At 38.4% G+C, this 17,851-nt stretch overlaps 1 protein-coding gene across 6 annotated transcripts in view; it reads right to left on the minus strand.

The window, feature by feature from the left end:
• Positions 1–17,851, minus strand: part of ATP8B4 (ATPase phospholipid transporting 8B4 (putative)) — a 216,460-nt gene that overhangs the window by 49,599 nt on the left and 149,010 nt on the right. For all 6 annotated transcript variants that reach the window (XM_045528911.1, XM_045528919.1, XM_045528900.1 and 3 more), the window contains 5 exons: positions 15,793–15,981; positions 9,337–9,452; positions 6,145–6,309; positions 5,062–5,173; positions 3,165–3,270 (listed from right to left, as the gene is read on the minus strand). In XM_045528911.1, coding sequence (XP_045384867.1) covers positions 3,165–3,270; positions 5,062–5,173; positions 6,145–6,309; positions 9,337–9,452; positions 15,793–15,981 — 688 coding nt within the window. The remainder of the gene's footprint in view (positions 1–3,164; positions 3,271–5,061; positions 5,174–6,144; positions 6,310–9,336; positions 9,453–15,792; positions 15,982–17,851) is intronic.

A 17,851-nucleotide genomic window follows, 5' to 3' on the forward strand; every position in this document is an offset into this window, starting at 1 on the left:
ATCTATTTAGTCAACCAAATTTAGCTAGATAAAATCTTGAGATACTAACTCAACCACCCCTTCTCCAACCACCACCTGGACCACAGGTGACCTCTCTCTATTTACTTAGAAATGCGCCTTGCCTCAGGGGGATCTGACAGAGCCAAATACAGAGAGGGGAAAAGAAGAATCAAATTCTTGCTTTTTGAGCATCAAAATAGACTCTTGAAACTCCTAGCAGTGTCATCATTCTGAATTCTAGCCATCCAGAATTTCACTAATTGGGCTTTTTGAAAAGAAAGAAAAAAGTTTCTTCAAGTCTCAAAAAACTAATCCTTAAAGGAATTGAGGCATAAAATGTTGCCAAAAGGAGCAGAGTAGAAAGAAACTACCAATTCTCCATCTCCCATCCTAGCCTAGGGAAGAGAGGCTTTGAAGAGGGGCTTAGCCACTGGTGAGTGGCTAAAAGCAGCCTGGGTCCCGACCTGCAGCTGGATTGGCAGTGGCTGCAAGAACACTGTGGGTCTTGGAATCCTCGGGTATCTCAGGGATCTGGGTATGGAATAGTTGCCACTTTCCACAGAGGTTCAGTGACACGAAGGAAAGCAGAGTAAAGGGATGTCGGGAACTGAAGTGGCTGCATGAGAACACACATCTTCTCGGACACAGAGAGGTGAGGAAGAGCAGCCACACTTTCCATGTTTCCCACTAGAGTGTGGAAGTCAGAAGAGAGGGAAAGCCAACAACCAAAAGACAGCAGAGAGCAGACGGGGACACAGACGTGGGAAGTGCTTGATGCCAGCAGGGTAGACGCTGATGAGCAGTGACAGGTGAGGCAACTGTGCATCTCCGAAGACTTCAGCTAAATTTAACCGAAAGTGCCTGGTTTAATTGCTCTGTCATCAGGCAGAAAAGAGTTCAAGTTCAGTTTTAGAAACTATGTAATGAGTTTCTGTCCTTGCACGCCTGAGTGTATTTTGGGCTGTGAAAGTCAGACAAGCTAGCAATGACAAAGTCTCCTTTTACTTCTCTTCATGTCCAATCAGATTCGAAGCCCTATTCATTCTACCTCCAAAAAGCTGTCAATTTCGTCCCACTTTTTCCTCCCCCACTGTCCAAGACTCTTTGCCCTTATTGGGGAAATATTAATAAAAGTAGTCCTTGTTCACGGGAAGACTGGGATCAATGGCTGAAGGGACAAAGGTAGGGAAAGGGAGGAAGTAGAGAGGGAAATGAGGAAGGCAAGAAGGAAGCTCATAGAACAGTCATAAAGCTTTCAGTTTTTCTCTCATTTCATCCTTCAAATAAAACAATCTATACGGTAGATATTTGCATCCCCATTTTACAAATGGGGAAACCAAGCAGAGAGAGGTTACATCCATTAAAAGTCTCCCCAGCCAGCCAGTGAGCCTGAAGCTGAGATTCTAACTTGAATCCAGCTGATGGGAAATCCATGCTCTTTTTCTAACGTCTGCTGTCCCCTAGAAATTTATTTTGACTGTAGTTGCTAATCTGGTATCTGATCATTCCCTTGAGTGAAGCAGTGAGATGCCTCAACAACTATATTTTTTAGATTAATTATTTAAAGGAAGTAAGAATACATCTAAGGTGCGCTTGGGGAAATACATGGCAAGTGATCAGATGCACAGGCTGTGGGGGCCAAGCTGCCTGGATTCAAATGCAGCTGAACCATGGACTAGTTCAGGCAGATTACGTACCCTCTATGTACTTCAGCTTCCTAGTCTGGAGCAGGAACGGGAATGCCTACCATTGGGTTGCTCGAGAATGAGATGAGGTAATACGTGTATACTGCTTACAGTACTGTTCCAGGCACCGTCTCAAAACATTTAGCAATAGGCTCATTAAAATCTAAATCTGCTTGCATCTATATTCTTTCAGCAACAGTCAAATTCCCCCAAAACCAAAGGTCATTTAAAGAAAAAAATTTTCTAAAAATAAAACATTTTCATTGATTATTAAACAAATTATTATTTCCCCAATAGAGTCTATCATTAAAATTATATAAATAATCATTAAATGATATCAGCAACAATTAATTAGATTTCTCAATTTTTATTTGGCAAAGACGTATACAGTCTCCAGTCATAAACTCTCACCAGCATGATATAGCAGTTTCTACTCTAGAGAAGACAGAGTTGGGAGATTTGTTCTGCAAATACTATCAGTTGGTGATGTTGCTGTTTAAGACTTCCTTTCTTTTCAAGGTTCGGGAACAAAATTTAACGATGGAGACATATTAAGGAAGCCACAGTGCTCTGTTGTGTGTTGAGGAAGGTTAGCCCCCTCTAGAGTGGAGCAAGCAGCAAGCAATTTTCCTCTAAGTCATTCATCTGCTTGGCCAGACCCAAAGAGGGTTGAGCTTAGAGAAGCTACCACAAACAGCAGCAGCCAAAAATTGCTATAGGACAGCATTTTTAAAAGTTCTGCCAAAATAATGCAGATTTTTCAATGTTCTTACCCAACTGAAGTAACAAAAAAAGAGATAAAATAAATTGGTAGATATTAAGAAATACTATTTCTCAAAATTTAATGTCTGTCCACTGTTACCTCTAATTTCAGCAATTACATATTTTCTGGTACTATTTAGTAGTTACACAAATTTTGAAGTATTTTATTTCTCAAAAGCAGTATATATCTGGGTTCAGTAGTAACTATGTCAAAATACCTACTTTGTTTAATGCTGAAAGACTCGACTCTACTTTTTGTTTTCCAAACTTATCTGATCGCAAGTTTCATTTAGGTGCTTATTAAATACAAATTGCCATGCTCCAGTCCTTAGAGATTCTTCATTTGTGGGTCAGGTTGAAGCTGGGGAATTGGTATTTTTAACAAGTGCCCTCAGTGATGCTGATCACTCATCACCACCTGAGAGCTAACAGGTACTAACCAATGCACAATTTTAAAGGAACTCAATGTAAATGATTTGAAATTCTTTTCTAAAAATACTCAAGAAATGCTGGAAACCTGAAGGCAATGATTCACCATTGACATCAAACTTTTCTTAGTTTGTCACCAAAATGAATGGTAGTTTAGGAAACATGCAGAAAGAGCTCTGTACTAAGTTAGAACCACAGAAAACTATAGCATACCTTTTACTTTCTTATCTATCTGATCTTTTCTTCCCTCCCACCCTTCCTTCCTTTCTTCCTTCCTTCAACACTTACCTGAGTTCTTCTCTCACTTCTACTGCAGTATTGCCTGCTATTACGAACACATCATTCATGTCATCAGTCAGCATGTTGCAGGCATAACCAATGTTTATAGCAGTTTCTGTTGTAAAATAAAACCCATCTCAGTTAAGATATTACTTAATAACATAAATATATTTTTTCATAACAGTTTTGGGGCCACAGCTTTATAGCCTATAGGCCCCCTTAATGTCAGAGAGAGCAAGATTGTTGATAAAATACAAGCAACACAGAAAGAAATTCAAAGACCTGGATTCCATGATCAAATTCTCCACTTGCTAAACCCGTGGAGAAGTAGCAACATCCCTGAATCCTCAGCCTTCTTATCTAGATTTTTAAAAATTTTTTGATTTCCAAATTAGTACTCATGAAAATACCCTAAGATCTTGTGATAAAGTGACATATACAAATGTAAAACTTTGGGCCAGAAGTCTCAAATACTGCCTTTGGAGACTAAAATACTAAACTAGTATTTTATGGTAGAGAAATTGAAGAAAAAACTCATAATATGTTCAGCTGAACAACAAAAATGCTTGTATAAAATTTGTATAGTTCTCCCACATACAACACTGTCGTTTTCCCATTAAATGGATAGAAACTTGAAATTTGACTATTATCTCGAAAACCACCCGCAACTGCTCTACTAAACAACTGGAGAATTGGATGATGTTGTGCAGTTTTTCCTCTAATTTTATAGAAATGGAGCCTGGGATAATTAGGTAACTCTTTCCATCTTTTAATAGGGTCATTTGATTCTACCTAACTCTATAGAATCATTAGATTCTAGCTAATTCTATGGAATCATTAATTATGTCCTAAATCCAGGAAGGCAATTTTCAAAATCTCAACATATTCTTTGTATAAACCACAGAAATTGAAGTTAAATTATAATAAACTCATGGATATTTGTAATAACTGAGCAGCTGTACCTACTGATCAACATCAAACTCTAGGGAGTCTCTAATAATATACCTGAGGGCTCCACTCTCTACTGTTTATTTTTTGTGATCAGTGATTTAAATGAAGACATAGAGAATTGATTTATCACATCTACAAATCCCCTAATTCTCTAAAAAAAATACCCAACAAGTAGATAGAATTTTAAAAATAGGTGTGTGCCAGTTGATTGAATATTTTCAGTTTCCTGATAGGCAAGCATAAAATCATTTTTGTTTTAACTATTACTGTTAACAATAGATCCAAAATATATTGATCCCTTTTTCTTTCTTAGGAAACAGTATTTTGAACATAATGACTCTTTGATGACTTGGCATTTTGTCTTGCCTGAAAGTGGGTCCATGCTCACTGCCACCATTGCATAGGCAGTCCTGGAATTCAGCCAGGTTGCACTGGTACAGCTGTGGTGGTTGTTGAAAAAACCAAAATATGTCTATAAACAATTGATAAACAGCTGCTTCCCTTAGACTCTCCAAAGCCTGCTCATCACCCTGATCCCTCCCCTAAGATTCCCCCCAAACTCCCTACCATCAAGCAACTAAGGGAGTAACTGAGGTCTCTAATACCCTTCTTCAGCTCTGTGCCAGTATCTGTCCTGACTGGGTACAGTGCTCATAAAAACCAATTGTTAAACATTTTTAATATCATTGTTGCCTACAGATGTAACATTATATTCCAGAGACAATTGGACTGAAACTCAACTAACCCCAGGATATATTATGAAAGGTATTTTGTTAGTTTGGTTTTGTTTGTGTTTAAGTAGTAGATTTTTGCAATATATTAACTTTCTTTTTTTCTATTTCAATTTTTTCTGGACAAATATCTAATTAACTAAGCTTTCTGGTTAATTAAAATTTTATCATAGAAGTCATCTCCCGCTTTTGCAAAACATCATCATCATGCATTTTCAAATTACCTTGTTTGTCTCCTGTTAGGACCCAGATCTTAATATTGGCTAGTGATAAACTTGTAATTGTTTCAGTAACACCCTCTTGCAACTTATCTTCTATAGCAGTGGCACCTAGTAGCTTTATCGGAAAATAGAGAATAGGTTATGTTAGCACATGCAAACACGATCCATACCACCTGTGCCTTTCAATCACAGAGTTTGGAGGTCAAAGAACAAGAATTGAAGACAGTAGATTGATATAGCAAGCATCCTATTATGTACAAATGTGGGTTGGGAAATTCTCAGATCAAGCCAACTTAATAGCAGAGATTCTGGGAGTTAGAATTTACATGGGAGACTGATAGGCTTAGATAACCTGTTAGCATAAATGATCAGAAGCCATTTGAGCCTCTAAGGACTTAACTTCCCAGCTGCTTCCCCATTTAATATCAACTATGGAGGAGTCCAATGGAAAGCTTTCACAAAAAGGAAGCTGATCACAAAAAACTAGTAATCTCCTACATTAACAAACCAGCAGATGCCATAAACTAAAAAGTGAAGTTTCTTGTGTGATTTTTCATCCAAAGATGAAAAAAGCATGCTCCCTAGTACCTCGCAATGGCTGAGCTTCCTAGCCTCCAGTGCCCCAGGGAAGAATGGTTCCTAGGCTAGAGCACGCTCTGGATAGCACAGATGTCATCAGAATTGCACGGGTTTAGGATGGTTTAGGGCTATAGCCCGTTCTTCACAGCAAGTTTCCCTGCTCTGAAAAGTTAAGTCATAAAGCAGAGAGAGAAAAAAAAAAAAAAAAAAAAAAAAAAACCATAACATCAAGGATGCAGAAGAGATTAACCAAGAATAGGGAGCCTACTGTTTTCTACTCTTAGGGGACTTCCAATTGCCTAAGCTACTAATAGAAATAAACCTCTAGGCTCTATAAGACCATACATGGCAAACCCAAAGCCAACAAATAAAACATGATTCAATGTTTAAAAGAGTAACATCTGCTGTGTGCAAGATGATTTAGCCAATGGCTTATTCCTGTGCTAGATCTCTAAACACATACTATCCTTTCTGTAAACACAAACCATCATGCTTCTAAACTCATACCATCAAATCTTTTTCAATTTCTTCATACAGCCCAGCTATCCGTTCATCCCTCTTGTCTGTGGCAGTATTTGCATCTTCAAGCATTTTATACCACTCTTTAAAGTACTTGTCATCCAGATCTCTGTATGCGATAGCCAAGGTTCGAAGACCTTCTCCTGCAAATTCCTGCCAGAGAAGATGTAGACTTAGGAACCAGCAAAAAACAAAACAAACAAACAAACAAACAAAAAACACACACACACAGCAATAACAACAACATTAGGTAAGAAGTTTTTCACTCAAATTCATTTTGTCCAAGAGCACTGCTTGGCTATCCTGACTTCCACTTTTTTATCTCCTCAAACATAGGAGATCAATGTTTATATTTTGTATTTTATTTCTATGAGGTTAGAACATTCAGGGGAGCTAGGTTTCCCCCTAAAGACAGCTGAAATGCCTGCTGAAGTGTCCCAGTTGGGAGGTGATCAGTGCGGCCCATGACTTGAGATATTCATTTAAAGCAACAAATATTGTTGCTTCCAATCTGGAAGGATTTCTGGCCCTGAGAGGATCCCAGTGTGTTTTATGGGCCTGGGCTTCCAGTGAGGAGAAAAGGATCCTCAGGGGAGCCATAGTTCTCAAATCAAAGGCGGGAGCCCGTCCCAAGGAGCTGCCGCGTGACACCCCACCAAAGTCTTGTCCATTCCCTTAGTAATATATCCACCGCTAAAATTAATTGAGCTCCACTTTTGTATGTGCTTGAAAATTTCCATAATGAAAGGCTAAGAGTAAATAATAACTGAATAAATAGATGTTAAATAGTCAGATGATAAAAGCTTAAGCACATTACTTAAGGTTATAATAATAACCCGTAGGGGGAAAGGGGAGGGAAAGGAAGAGAAGCAAATATAAGTGGTTACCTCTGGGAAGCAGGACTAAAAGTGGAAGCTGACTTTTACTTTCCATTCTCCACTCTTTTGTGAAACTTTTTGTTTTGCTATATGAATGTTTTATTTTAATGCTAAAAAATTGGTTTGAAATTTTAAAGACATCATCATCAAGTCAGGTCAGTTTTTAAAAAATTATTATTTTTTGGACATTGTATTCCATGGAGTTAGTATTTAATAATTAGTCAAACTGGGGAAACATACTTTTTCTTTAGTGTCTCAGTAAACTAGCAGTCTCAAAGGATACCTTTGGTGCTTTATCCTAATGGGGGTGGGGGGATAAGAGATTGGTAATTGCTAAGTGTCTCACACAGCCACAATAACTAGAAACACATGTAGATTGCTTTAGGGGAAAGCTAAAAAACTCCCACTTCCCCTGTGTCTCCTGTGGTCATTTTATGGGCATCTATGCTGCAAGCAAAGCGTTTTTATAGCCATTTCTGCTCCTTTGGGCATTGCCATTGAGCATGTCTTCTCTGCTGTGTTTTGGCTCATGATACAGATACAGGTTTACGAGCAGGCACAGGTTAAACCATGACATACACTAATTAGATAAATAGAAAAGTCAGTGCATACTGCAATGGTGTGGTTTAGCCCAGAGAGACCATGAGAAAGTTACCCAAATGTATCTAGTAGGCAGTTGGTAGCACTTGGGATATTGCAATCACATTTTACAAGCCCTGCCTTTCCAGACCACCACTGAGTCCCCTATTGATCTGAAAATCTAGTTATTGCCTTGTAATGATCTTTGTCCTCTTAATTTGCACACTTTGATGCTTTTAACTTGCAACCCCATTGGGTATTACCAGTGTCTTCCTCTCTGTTCTATACAACAGTGAATCAACTGTAAGATGACATTACAAAAGGGCACAGATGATTTAAGTTATTTTATTAGTGCATGAAACCCAAGTTTAATCCTAAACGAGCATTTGAGCAAGGTCTTTTCCTATCATTAAACAATTCAAAATCAATAATTAAATACAAAGTTAAAACCTCAGAATCTAGAAGCCAAAATGAATAAAGTGAATGAAGCAAAGAGCTAGTTAAGTTGATATTACCTGAAAAAAAATTTATTTGGCCTAGAAATATAAAAAGACCAAAATTGAGTTTCCCATATTTTAGTATGAAAGAAGAACATATAAAAATCCAGAGGCTGGGTGTTTGAATAATGGCAAAAATCAGATAATTATGATTCCAGTGCTGTTTTCATAAAAAAAAAAAATTAAAAAGACCATGCTGGCCTTCTGGAAAAGATTAAAAGAAAATCAAGAATGCTCTATTGAAAAGACAAAAACAATAGCTATGTGTGTAACCAATATTACTAAACCATCATTTTTTTAAACTTGAAGTCAAGCAGAGGTTTTTTTTTTTTTTTAGTTTATTTGTTTGTTTTTTAAAGATTCGAGGAATGTTTTGTATTAAATATAGGACCTGACAAAAAACATGAATCCTAAATAATTTTTCAAAGGAAAGAAACCAATGAGAAAATGAGTTTTTGACCAGATGTCCTTAAAGTTCACATGGAGTTAAATGGAACCTCAAATGAATGTTAGAGAGACTTGAATCTCAGATTTAAACCAAGTAATGTTCATATTAATTCACAGGCTCTTACTTTCTTGAAAAAAAAAAAGTGTGCCCAAAATCCCTCCTGCTTCCTTCAGAAAGCTTTTGGAAAGAAATTATGCTGGTCTCAGAATGGTACGCATTTGGTGCCTCGGGGACCTGAATTATGACCTGAATAAAAAGACCCTTAGAGGAGAAAGTTGGCTCCAGGAACTATTTTCCTCTTACCATATAAACACAACCCTAAACTACTCCCTGGAAGTAATTGTGAGAGATTCCATTGGTACCAAACACATCAAAACCCAAGCAAAAGCAGCTCTCCACCTCCTCTTCCCAGGACTAGTCCAGTCTCCCAAGAGGAGCATCCTGAGCTGCAGGGGACTTAGAGCAGGTTTCATAGGTGGTCCCTAAAGCACCCCGAGCCTTGGGCTGGCTGGAGTTCAGGAGGCCACACGCTGTGGCTACTTCTCGGCTGCTGTGTGTTACTGCACCTGTGAGGAGACCGCCTGGCCGCCCAGCAGGGCAGGGGGAGGGTCCATGTGCCAGTTTTCAGACATTCGTTGGCACAGTTTCCTGTGGAACCGCTCTCCAGATGCTTTCTATTTCAGTAGTCAGATCATTTAGCCGATATTTTTAAAATAAGACCTAACCCTAGGAGATGGCAAAAGGGCCACTGTGCTAATTTTAAGACAGAGGCACTTACACTGAGATGGTCTGATGTCAGAGACAGAAGGTCTCCATTGGAAGGATGCAGTTTCTCAAACAGAATAGTATCTGCTCCTTTGCAATAAAGCTTGATCTGTCCTTCTGGGTTTCGAACTGAAAAAAAAAAATGTTTCGAAAAGCAGATTATAATCAATATAATCCAACAACATTAGACTCTCCCAAGGCTCCAGTCAGGGAATTTGGAAATGGGCATAATGTTTCAGCCAGTAGTAAAACATAGTGTCTTTGGTTAGCGGGTCACTACCAAGTCGCTTGGCTTTCTTCCCATTTTATTAATTTAGAAATACTCCATCTACTGAAACACTTTGATTTCTCACGTGTTTTTATTCTGATGCATATGACCTTCCTATTTTCCTTGCCTGCTACGTCTGAAGGGTTGATACACTTAAATTAAGTCTCCATATTGAGCAGAATTAAGAGTTTTGTTCGCCCATCTCCTGGTGTGAAATTCAAGACCTACTATTCAAATCATTATCAGTATTACACCAAATCACCTCTTTATAGAATTCTAGCCATTCAAAATCATGGTTTGTGCATTTGTTCCTGGCCCTTGCTGGCACATTCTTTACCCCTTTACTCTTTGCAAAAGCCCATTCATCCTTGGTGGTTCATTCTTGGGTCACAATCCTAGCTGCAAGCACGACTCACAGAGGGCTTTTAAAAAATAAAGTTTCCACCTTCTTCCCACTGGAAGTCTGTATTAGTAGGACTACGTTTTCAGCCTGCCCCTAGATTTGGGAATGACACCCCTTACTAGGCTCCCCTCATCTCCAGTCATATTGCTATCAGATGAATCTTTCTTTCAAACCACAAAACACTTGCCCTAACTTTGTAGGTTTGGTTTTATACCTTGACATGAAGTAGGCATTTAATAATTATTTGTTGAATGAATGAATGAATGAATGAATGAATGACATAGCCATGTATTTCTTCCCAGGAACAACTGCCTGGGTCACAACTTTATGGTCTGAACACTCTAGCCCTCACAGGCTTCATCATTTCAGTGCTTTCCACTCAATTATACCTTTTATCTAAAAATAGAATGCCTCAAAACAGATGAACATAAATATTTACTACTATTAATTTAATGGGATTCAAAATTTAGAGCTTAATTTCAAAAACTATAAATACCAAAATACAATAAGTTACTTTCCCCTCCAACCTTTAACTACCCTTAGTCAATACTTAATCTACTCTAGTTTCCTTCTGGCTTGCGCAGATCTAATGCACCCTGGAAACTTTTTGGTACCAAGCCTTGTCTAGGTCTTATCTTCTGCTTTAAGGCCCTTGTTCAGCTTTCCTAATTGCTAGAACTCATTAAGTTTTTCTTGTACTCTACCTCTAATTGCCCACATTGAGGGAAAAAAAAAAAACTCATTGAGATTTGTGCAAGTCCCTTACTGTCTCTACATCTCTGTTTCTACAAGTAAAAAGGAGATGTTTGACAAATCTAACTCAGAAGTCCTTTCCAGCTGTAAAATTTTCTGATTAAATAAATACTTTTCATCCCTGAACCTTTCTCTTAACCCGGCATCCATCCCTTTAAATTTGTGCATATCCAATTTAGTGGAATCCTGGTTAAGTTTACTCACTAAACATTTCCTTTAGCAGCTCAGCGAATTTTATATCTCTTTTCATCTGTGGCTTCTGGCCATTTCTATTCAAAGCCTTCTCAGTCATTTCAGAAGTTATACTTTTTGAAATAAATTTAAAAGAACATAACAGTTTTCAATGGTCAAGATACCATATGGCCAGAGCCTAGACAAAGGTCATAGTTTTTAGGTTACAAAATCTTCTCCTGTTGCTTGTCTTTTAAATATTGGTGTTCTTCAGAGATTTACTAAGGGTCTTTTTCTCCTTCCATCCTTCATACTCTCCCTGGGCAACTGCATTCCTTTCTATGGCTTCAGGTTCCATCAACAGATTGACTGCTCTCAAATGCACATCTCCTACCCAATCCATCTCCCGCACTCCCTCCTGACCTGTACATATAACTACCAACTAAACATCTCTTGGATATGCCCAGGCACATCAGACTTGCACTGGATGCATTACCTTCCTCCAGTAATTAGCTGCTCCTCCTATATTCCCTGCCTCAATAATCAGCTTCACCATCCACTCAGTCTCCCAAACCAGAAATCTGGGCATCACTCATAGTTCTTCCCCCTCTACCACCCATACATCTAATCAAAGCCATGAATTTCTCTCCCTATCACTTCTCTCTTGACCAGATAATCACATTAACCTAACTGGTTTTATTCATTCCAGTCCTGCTTCCTTCCAAATTCTTCTGTACATTCCAGCCAAAGTCATCTTCACACTGCTGCTTAGAATCCTTCAATAGCTTCTCTCTGCCCTTAGATCAAGTTTGGACTCCTTAATACGCACACAGAGAGCTCCTCAAGATCTACCCTTTCCAGTCTGTTTTCTACCCTGCTTCACTATATTCTCCTGGATGCAGCCACACAGAATATCTTTCAGTGTTTCACATGTTCCCTTAGTTTCAAGTCCCTGGAACGTACTAGACAATAAATATTTGCTTAATTAAGATGAATTATAATTGTATAAAATTCATCGAAAGCAACAGCTATGCCTTTGTGACATAAAGGAAAGAAAAAGGTCAGAAATGGCTTCCAAGTAGCTGCAATGGCAGCAGTGTGAAAGATGACAAATAATTCTACTTTGTCATATCTCAGCTGCTCATACAGCCACACAGAGAAATGCTTGTCACATGGCAGTGTGATTTGTACTTTGACAATGTCTAAAAAGTTTGGAGTTGAGCAACTTTTATCTAAAGATCTTATAAGGGCTTTTCAAGGAGCTAACTGTAATTTATACTTCTTTAATGATTATCTGCCACTTGCCTCTGTTGATAACTATCTTTGAGTTTTATCTATTTTTATTTACAAAATTGGTAGAATTGGTCTTTCCAAAACTATGAGATTTATATGTTTGCTAATATGGTAGATTCTATACCCTCTGACAAACTATTTGTAGCTATCAATTTTTATTTAGATACCTCTGACTTAAATCAGGGCTCTTGCCCCAGAATGAAAGTACTACTGGTATTGAAATGATACACTGATGATTCAATGAATGATAGCTTTTGCCCCAACAAAAGAAAAAAGGAAGAAGAAGGAGGAGAAGGTGAAGGAAAAGACAGAAGAAGAGACAAGAAGAAGAAAACAAAAAAAAAAAAAAGGAGGAGAAGGAGGAGCAGAAAGAGTCGCAAAGGTCTGAGCCTTCACGTCAAGGTATCGTCCCCACAGACCAACCCATGTGACAACCATGAGACTAGGATGGTTTCTTGCCTTGTTATTAAAGAGAGACTTTTCTACCCTAGTGGACTCCCTCTCAAATTCCTCATGATTAAAAACCAAGCAGAACCAAAATAAAGCCAGCAAACCTCCATAAAAGCTGTGGTGGAGCATTACCTTTCTTCATATGGGATCCATTAAGGCAAACATGTGATGTTTGCGGTTATGCTGTGAGTTCTCCACAGCCTGTAACGGTGACCGGTGCCGAGGAAAAGCCAAATGTCTCCCTGTGTAGCAATCTTAGATTGTTGTCAACACTCTCAGAGCAAAAAGAAACCAATTCGGGGCCAAACCAGCATCAATAACACCTCCCCTGAGGCTATAAATAGATCGCTTCTACTGATACATTAGGCCACACCTAGAGTGGCATATGTGCTTCTCAGTGGCCTTGATGACTGACTACATCCCATTGTCATAAGAAATAAAAGTAAACATTCTCAGATGTTGTTCAGTTTTTACCTGCGAAGACCAATCTCTCAGGGCTAATTTCCAGTAGTTAGAGACCAAAAACCCCACCATTATGTGTATACACATGTTTTCTACAGTAGGAAATTGATTCACTATGATGAGCAGGATATTTATAAGTTATAAAATGTGGGTTGAATTTTATTTAACAAACATTTACGGAAAACCGGGCTCTGTGCTTGGCCCTGGGCAGTTTAAGAAGACTAAGGCATAGCACCTGCCCTCAGGTAATACACAGTCTACTGACTGGGACAGTCGCAGTAGGACTGGTATCACACTGGTGTTATGAACAAGGTGCTCTGGGGAACACAAAGGAAATATGAAAAAATTGAGTGAATAGGTGACATTTGATTTGGACATTGCCAGATGAGTAGGAGTTTTCAAAGAAGAGAAGTGGGGAAAAGGAGTGCCCTAGACAGGGGAACCAGCATGTGCAAAGGGTATAAAAGTGCACAACGTAGCTGGGAATGGTGAGGTCTACTGAGGCTGCAGCTCAAAGTTTTGGAAAGTAGAGGAAAACTTGATTGAGATCAGATTGCAAATAATCTTGCATGTCATTACTAAGGACTTTATTCTCTAAATTTTGGGAAGCCACTAATTTTTTTTTTAAGTAGGTGGTGGCAAGATCAGGCCTATGTTTTAGAAAAAAATACCGTGGTGTCAGCATAGAAGATTATTTTAAGGGGGAACAGTTTCAAAGATATTGCAATAGTAAAAGCAAACAGTGACAAGACCCTTAATGAAGGCAGTGGTACTGGGAATTAAGAGAAAAGAACAAAAGGCATTTATGATTAAAAAGGGGCTTAAAATCTTTGAGTTTAATTTCCTACATCCTAAGTGGGGATAACATGCTATTGCAACAATTCAATAAAAGAATTCATTATAAAGTGTTTAGTTCACCAACAGTCATATTGTAAAAGGTAACTCTATTTTAATATAGACTATAGGAAGAACAATAGTTGTGAGAAAGAAAGTTTCTTATTTGACATAAAACTTCAGATAACTACAGGACAATCCAGTAACAGGATCTAGGAGAAGGCTGAAGACATGTGTTTGGACCTCAGAGAGAGATTGAAGCTGAAAAACTACATAGGAAGGTACAGAATATGGGCTATAGCTAACACCACATGAGTGATCAAGATCATCCAAGAAGAACAGAGGAAGTAAGAAGAGAAAAGGACATCAATATGGAAGCATGGGATGAAGGAAAGTTGTCAGCAAAGGAGCTTGAGAAGACAAGAATAGAACGAGCAGCCAGGGAGGTCAGGGAGGCTGCAACAGGAGTGCCAAGAAAAGAAGGTCATCGGTCTCAAATATTATTATTTTTTTAAAAAGATAGATGATAGATAGATAAGGAATGGTCATTGGATTGGGCAGCTACAAGGCAGTAGGAAACTTCTGGAAAAGCATTCCTTCTTGAATAGTGAAAGCAAGAGCCTAATCCTAATGGGCTAAAAAGAGTAAAGAAGGTAAGGGGCAAAAAACTGACCTTGAGAAATTCATCTGTAATGGGAAGCAGAAAATACGGTGGCAAGATCGGTGGACATCAGGATATGAACAATATCTTTAAGGAAACAGGATGATAATAGAGTTACGGGCTGATGGAAGGAACTGGTGACAATGGAGAAATTCAAGGCACAAGTGAGAGAGAAGGGAGCAAGCCAAGAGGGACAGGGAATGAGGCTGGTAGAGTCTTCAGCTTTGAAGAGGAATGAGAGCAATTGTTCTCAGTGCAGGAGAGAGAATAGCAAAGATGTAGCCTGAGGATGAAGGTGGACCATAGGGAAGGAGTAAGTTAACGGTGTGAATCCCTGAGGGCTTTTATTTTCCTAGAAAAATAGGAAATGAAATTAGCTTGGCAGTGTCGAGAACTTGAGGAAACTGAAAGGTTTAAAACATCTATTGTGAGGATTGGAAAAAGGAGCAAAATAAGAATGAGAGGGACAGTGGAGCAGCCCTGAGGGTTAGCACGGAGTTAGGAAAAACGGACTTGTTGTGGTGTTAAATGCAATTATCAGGTGATCCTCTCCAGCAATAGAGATGAACAAAGAAAATGGATGATTATGAGGAAGCCAATGATGATGTTCACAACTACAACAACTAGTATGTGCCAAGCAATTCAGAACTTCATCCTGAGCCAGTATTGTGTAGTGATGAAGTGAATAGGCTATGTGGTCAGACTTCCTGGGTTTGAATCCCAGCTATTCTACTTCAAGCTATGTGAACTTGGGCAAGTTACTCAACCCCCTCTGTGTCTCAGTTTTATTATCTGTCAAATGGGCGTAAAAATAATAGTTCCTCCCCTACTAGGATTGTTGTGACAATTAAATCAGTTAATTTACATAGAGCATTTTTGTGATTTCTATTTTTTAATTTAATTTAACTTTTTGGTACTTTTTATTGTTATAACATTATTGTAAATACTCCTGTAAAGTATTTAGAACAGTTCTGGGCATATAATAAGCACTCCTTAAATAGTATTTATATATTACTACAGTGTTGAGTCTAAGGTGAGGGACACAGGAATTCATAAAGTTACAAAAATATCACAACTCTCAGCACATAGCCAAGAGTAAAATAATCCTTGAAAAGCATCAATATAACTATAGGGCTATCAAAAGATCAAATATAATCTCAGCTACCAACCATACCTATGACAGACATCCTTTTTCTTATATTGTTGAAATCCAAAAAGGCAAGCAATTGATAAGTAACTAGTGTTCCCAATTCTTCTATTGTTATGGTCTCCGGGGTCCGAGACTTAAAAATGAACCCGAAATTTCTAGCAGCAGTCACTAGAGCCCCTTCATCAGGTGATTGAACTTGGTAAATCAGCTGTCCTAAAAAGAAAAGAAACAAATGTATCAATACTGAGAGTAATAACTAATATTCATAGAATTCCAATACCAACCCCAATTCATTCCTTAACACACAACTCAAGCATCAGGCTCTAAAAGTCCTTCCTATCCTCAGACCTTTTCTACTTACCAATAGCTAACCAGGCACCTGTCCTCTGGGATGCCATAGGACTCCACTGTAGCCCTTGGCATCTCATAGGAAAATATCCGTTTCTGAGTCTGCCTTTCCATTGTGCTGAATGTTTCTTAGATCCGAGACCACACCTTTGTATTTTCACTGACTAGAGAGGTGCTATGAATGTTTTACAAACTAAAACATTTTGATATATATTAATTTGCATAATCCTCAGGGCAAGCCTTTGAGGTAGGGATTATTAAAATTATTATTTTCATTTTATACTGGTGGAAGCTATGACTGAAAGAGGTTACATGATTTTGGCAAGATCACACAACCAAAGAGTGATGGAGCAGGTACTCCGAATTGCACTGCAGTCTGCCACTAATGACCACTTTCTGAGAATGCATACAAGAAACTGTATGCAGCGACATTTGCCCCCTGGATAAAACCTTGAAAATGTTCTTCTATACAAAGTGTACGATCTGCCTAAGGAAGCCTCCAAAATTCAAGTGCTAGGGCTGGAGAACAAAGCTGAGCAGAGCCTGAAGTAGCTTCAAAATTCCATAAGGATAAAAGAAAGAGAAAGAAGGGAAGGAATTCATTGATTGATAATTTTCTTCCAGGCCAGAACCTTACATACAACTCTCTCTCAGATGGGAGTTCTAGCTCTAGGTCTGGAAACACAAGAAAGCAACACCAGGTATCATATGAATTCCAAGAGGGTAGAACCCCACAACCAGGAGACAGGCTACATGTTCTGTTCCCAAGTAGACAGGCCACCATAATTAGAATCTACATTCACCAAACAGGGATTTTCAAACACAAATAAAAGCAGGCAACCACAAATCATCAAACGTTTGAGAACAACATGAAAGTTAGTCACGGAACTCAAAATAACAGAAGAATACTCAAAAAAAAAAAAAAAGAAACAGAAGGAACAAAAGAAAATTTCAAATTAGTGTATAATTAATATCCTCAAAGAGGTCTAAGAGACTATCATAGCATTAAAATAAAAACAGATTGATTTTTGTAAAGAAATAGAGTTTGAGAAATGAAATAAACTCAAAGGCAGAGATAAAAGAAACTTACTTAAAGACATATCTCCAGAGGAAAAGAAAATAAATTATTATTGGCATTAGTATTATAAAGATCAGTTAAGCTCATAGATACAATTACGTGAGTCCCCATGGTGATTAAAATCTGAAGAATGGGTTAGTCAAGAATGATCAAGGACAAAATTATGGCTTGAATGTACTCCCAATAGAGAAAGAACAAAAAAGACATATATATGCACACATTCATCTCTCTTTATCTGTAGGTTCCACATCTGCAGATTCAACTAACGAGGCACTTTCCATCCGTGATTGGTTGAATCCGCAGATTCAGAACTCGGCAGATATGGTGGGACAACTAAGGGACTTGAGCATCCATGGATTTTGGCATCCTGGGGGAGGGAGGGAGGGTCCTGGAACCAATCCCTGCAGATACGGAAGGCCAATTGTAGGTATATATAAAGAGAGACAGAGAGATACAATTGTATATATGCACCTATATATGAATAAACACACACACATATGTCTATATGTAATACATTTCACTTTTGAGTTGATGTTACTTGGACAGTAATTTTAACTTGAAAGTTGGTAGCAGGAAAAAAAGAAAACTTACAAAGGGAATACATTGGGCTCACTGGGAGGAAGAAGCTGATTCACTGCACCACTATCTACCTGCCTC

The sequence above is a fragment of the Lemur catta genome, chromosome 1 (genome assembly GCF_020740605.2).
Source record: "Lemur catta isolate mLemCat1 chromosome 1, mLemCat1.pri, whole genome shotgun sequence".
Lineage (NCBI taxonomy): Eukaryota > Metazoa > Chordata > Mammalia > Primates > Lemuridae > Lemur > Lemur catta.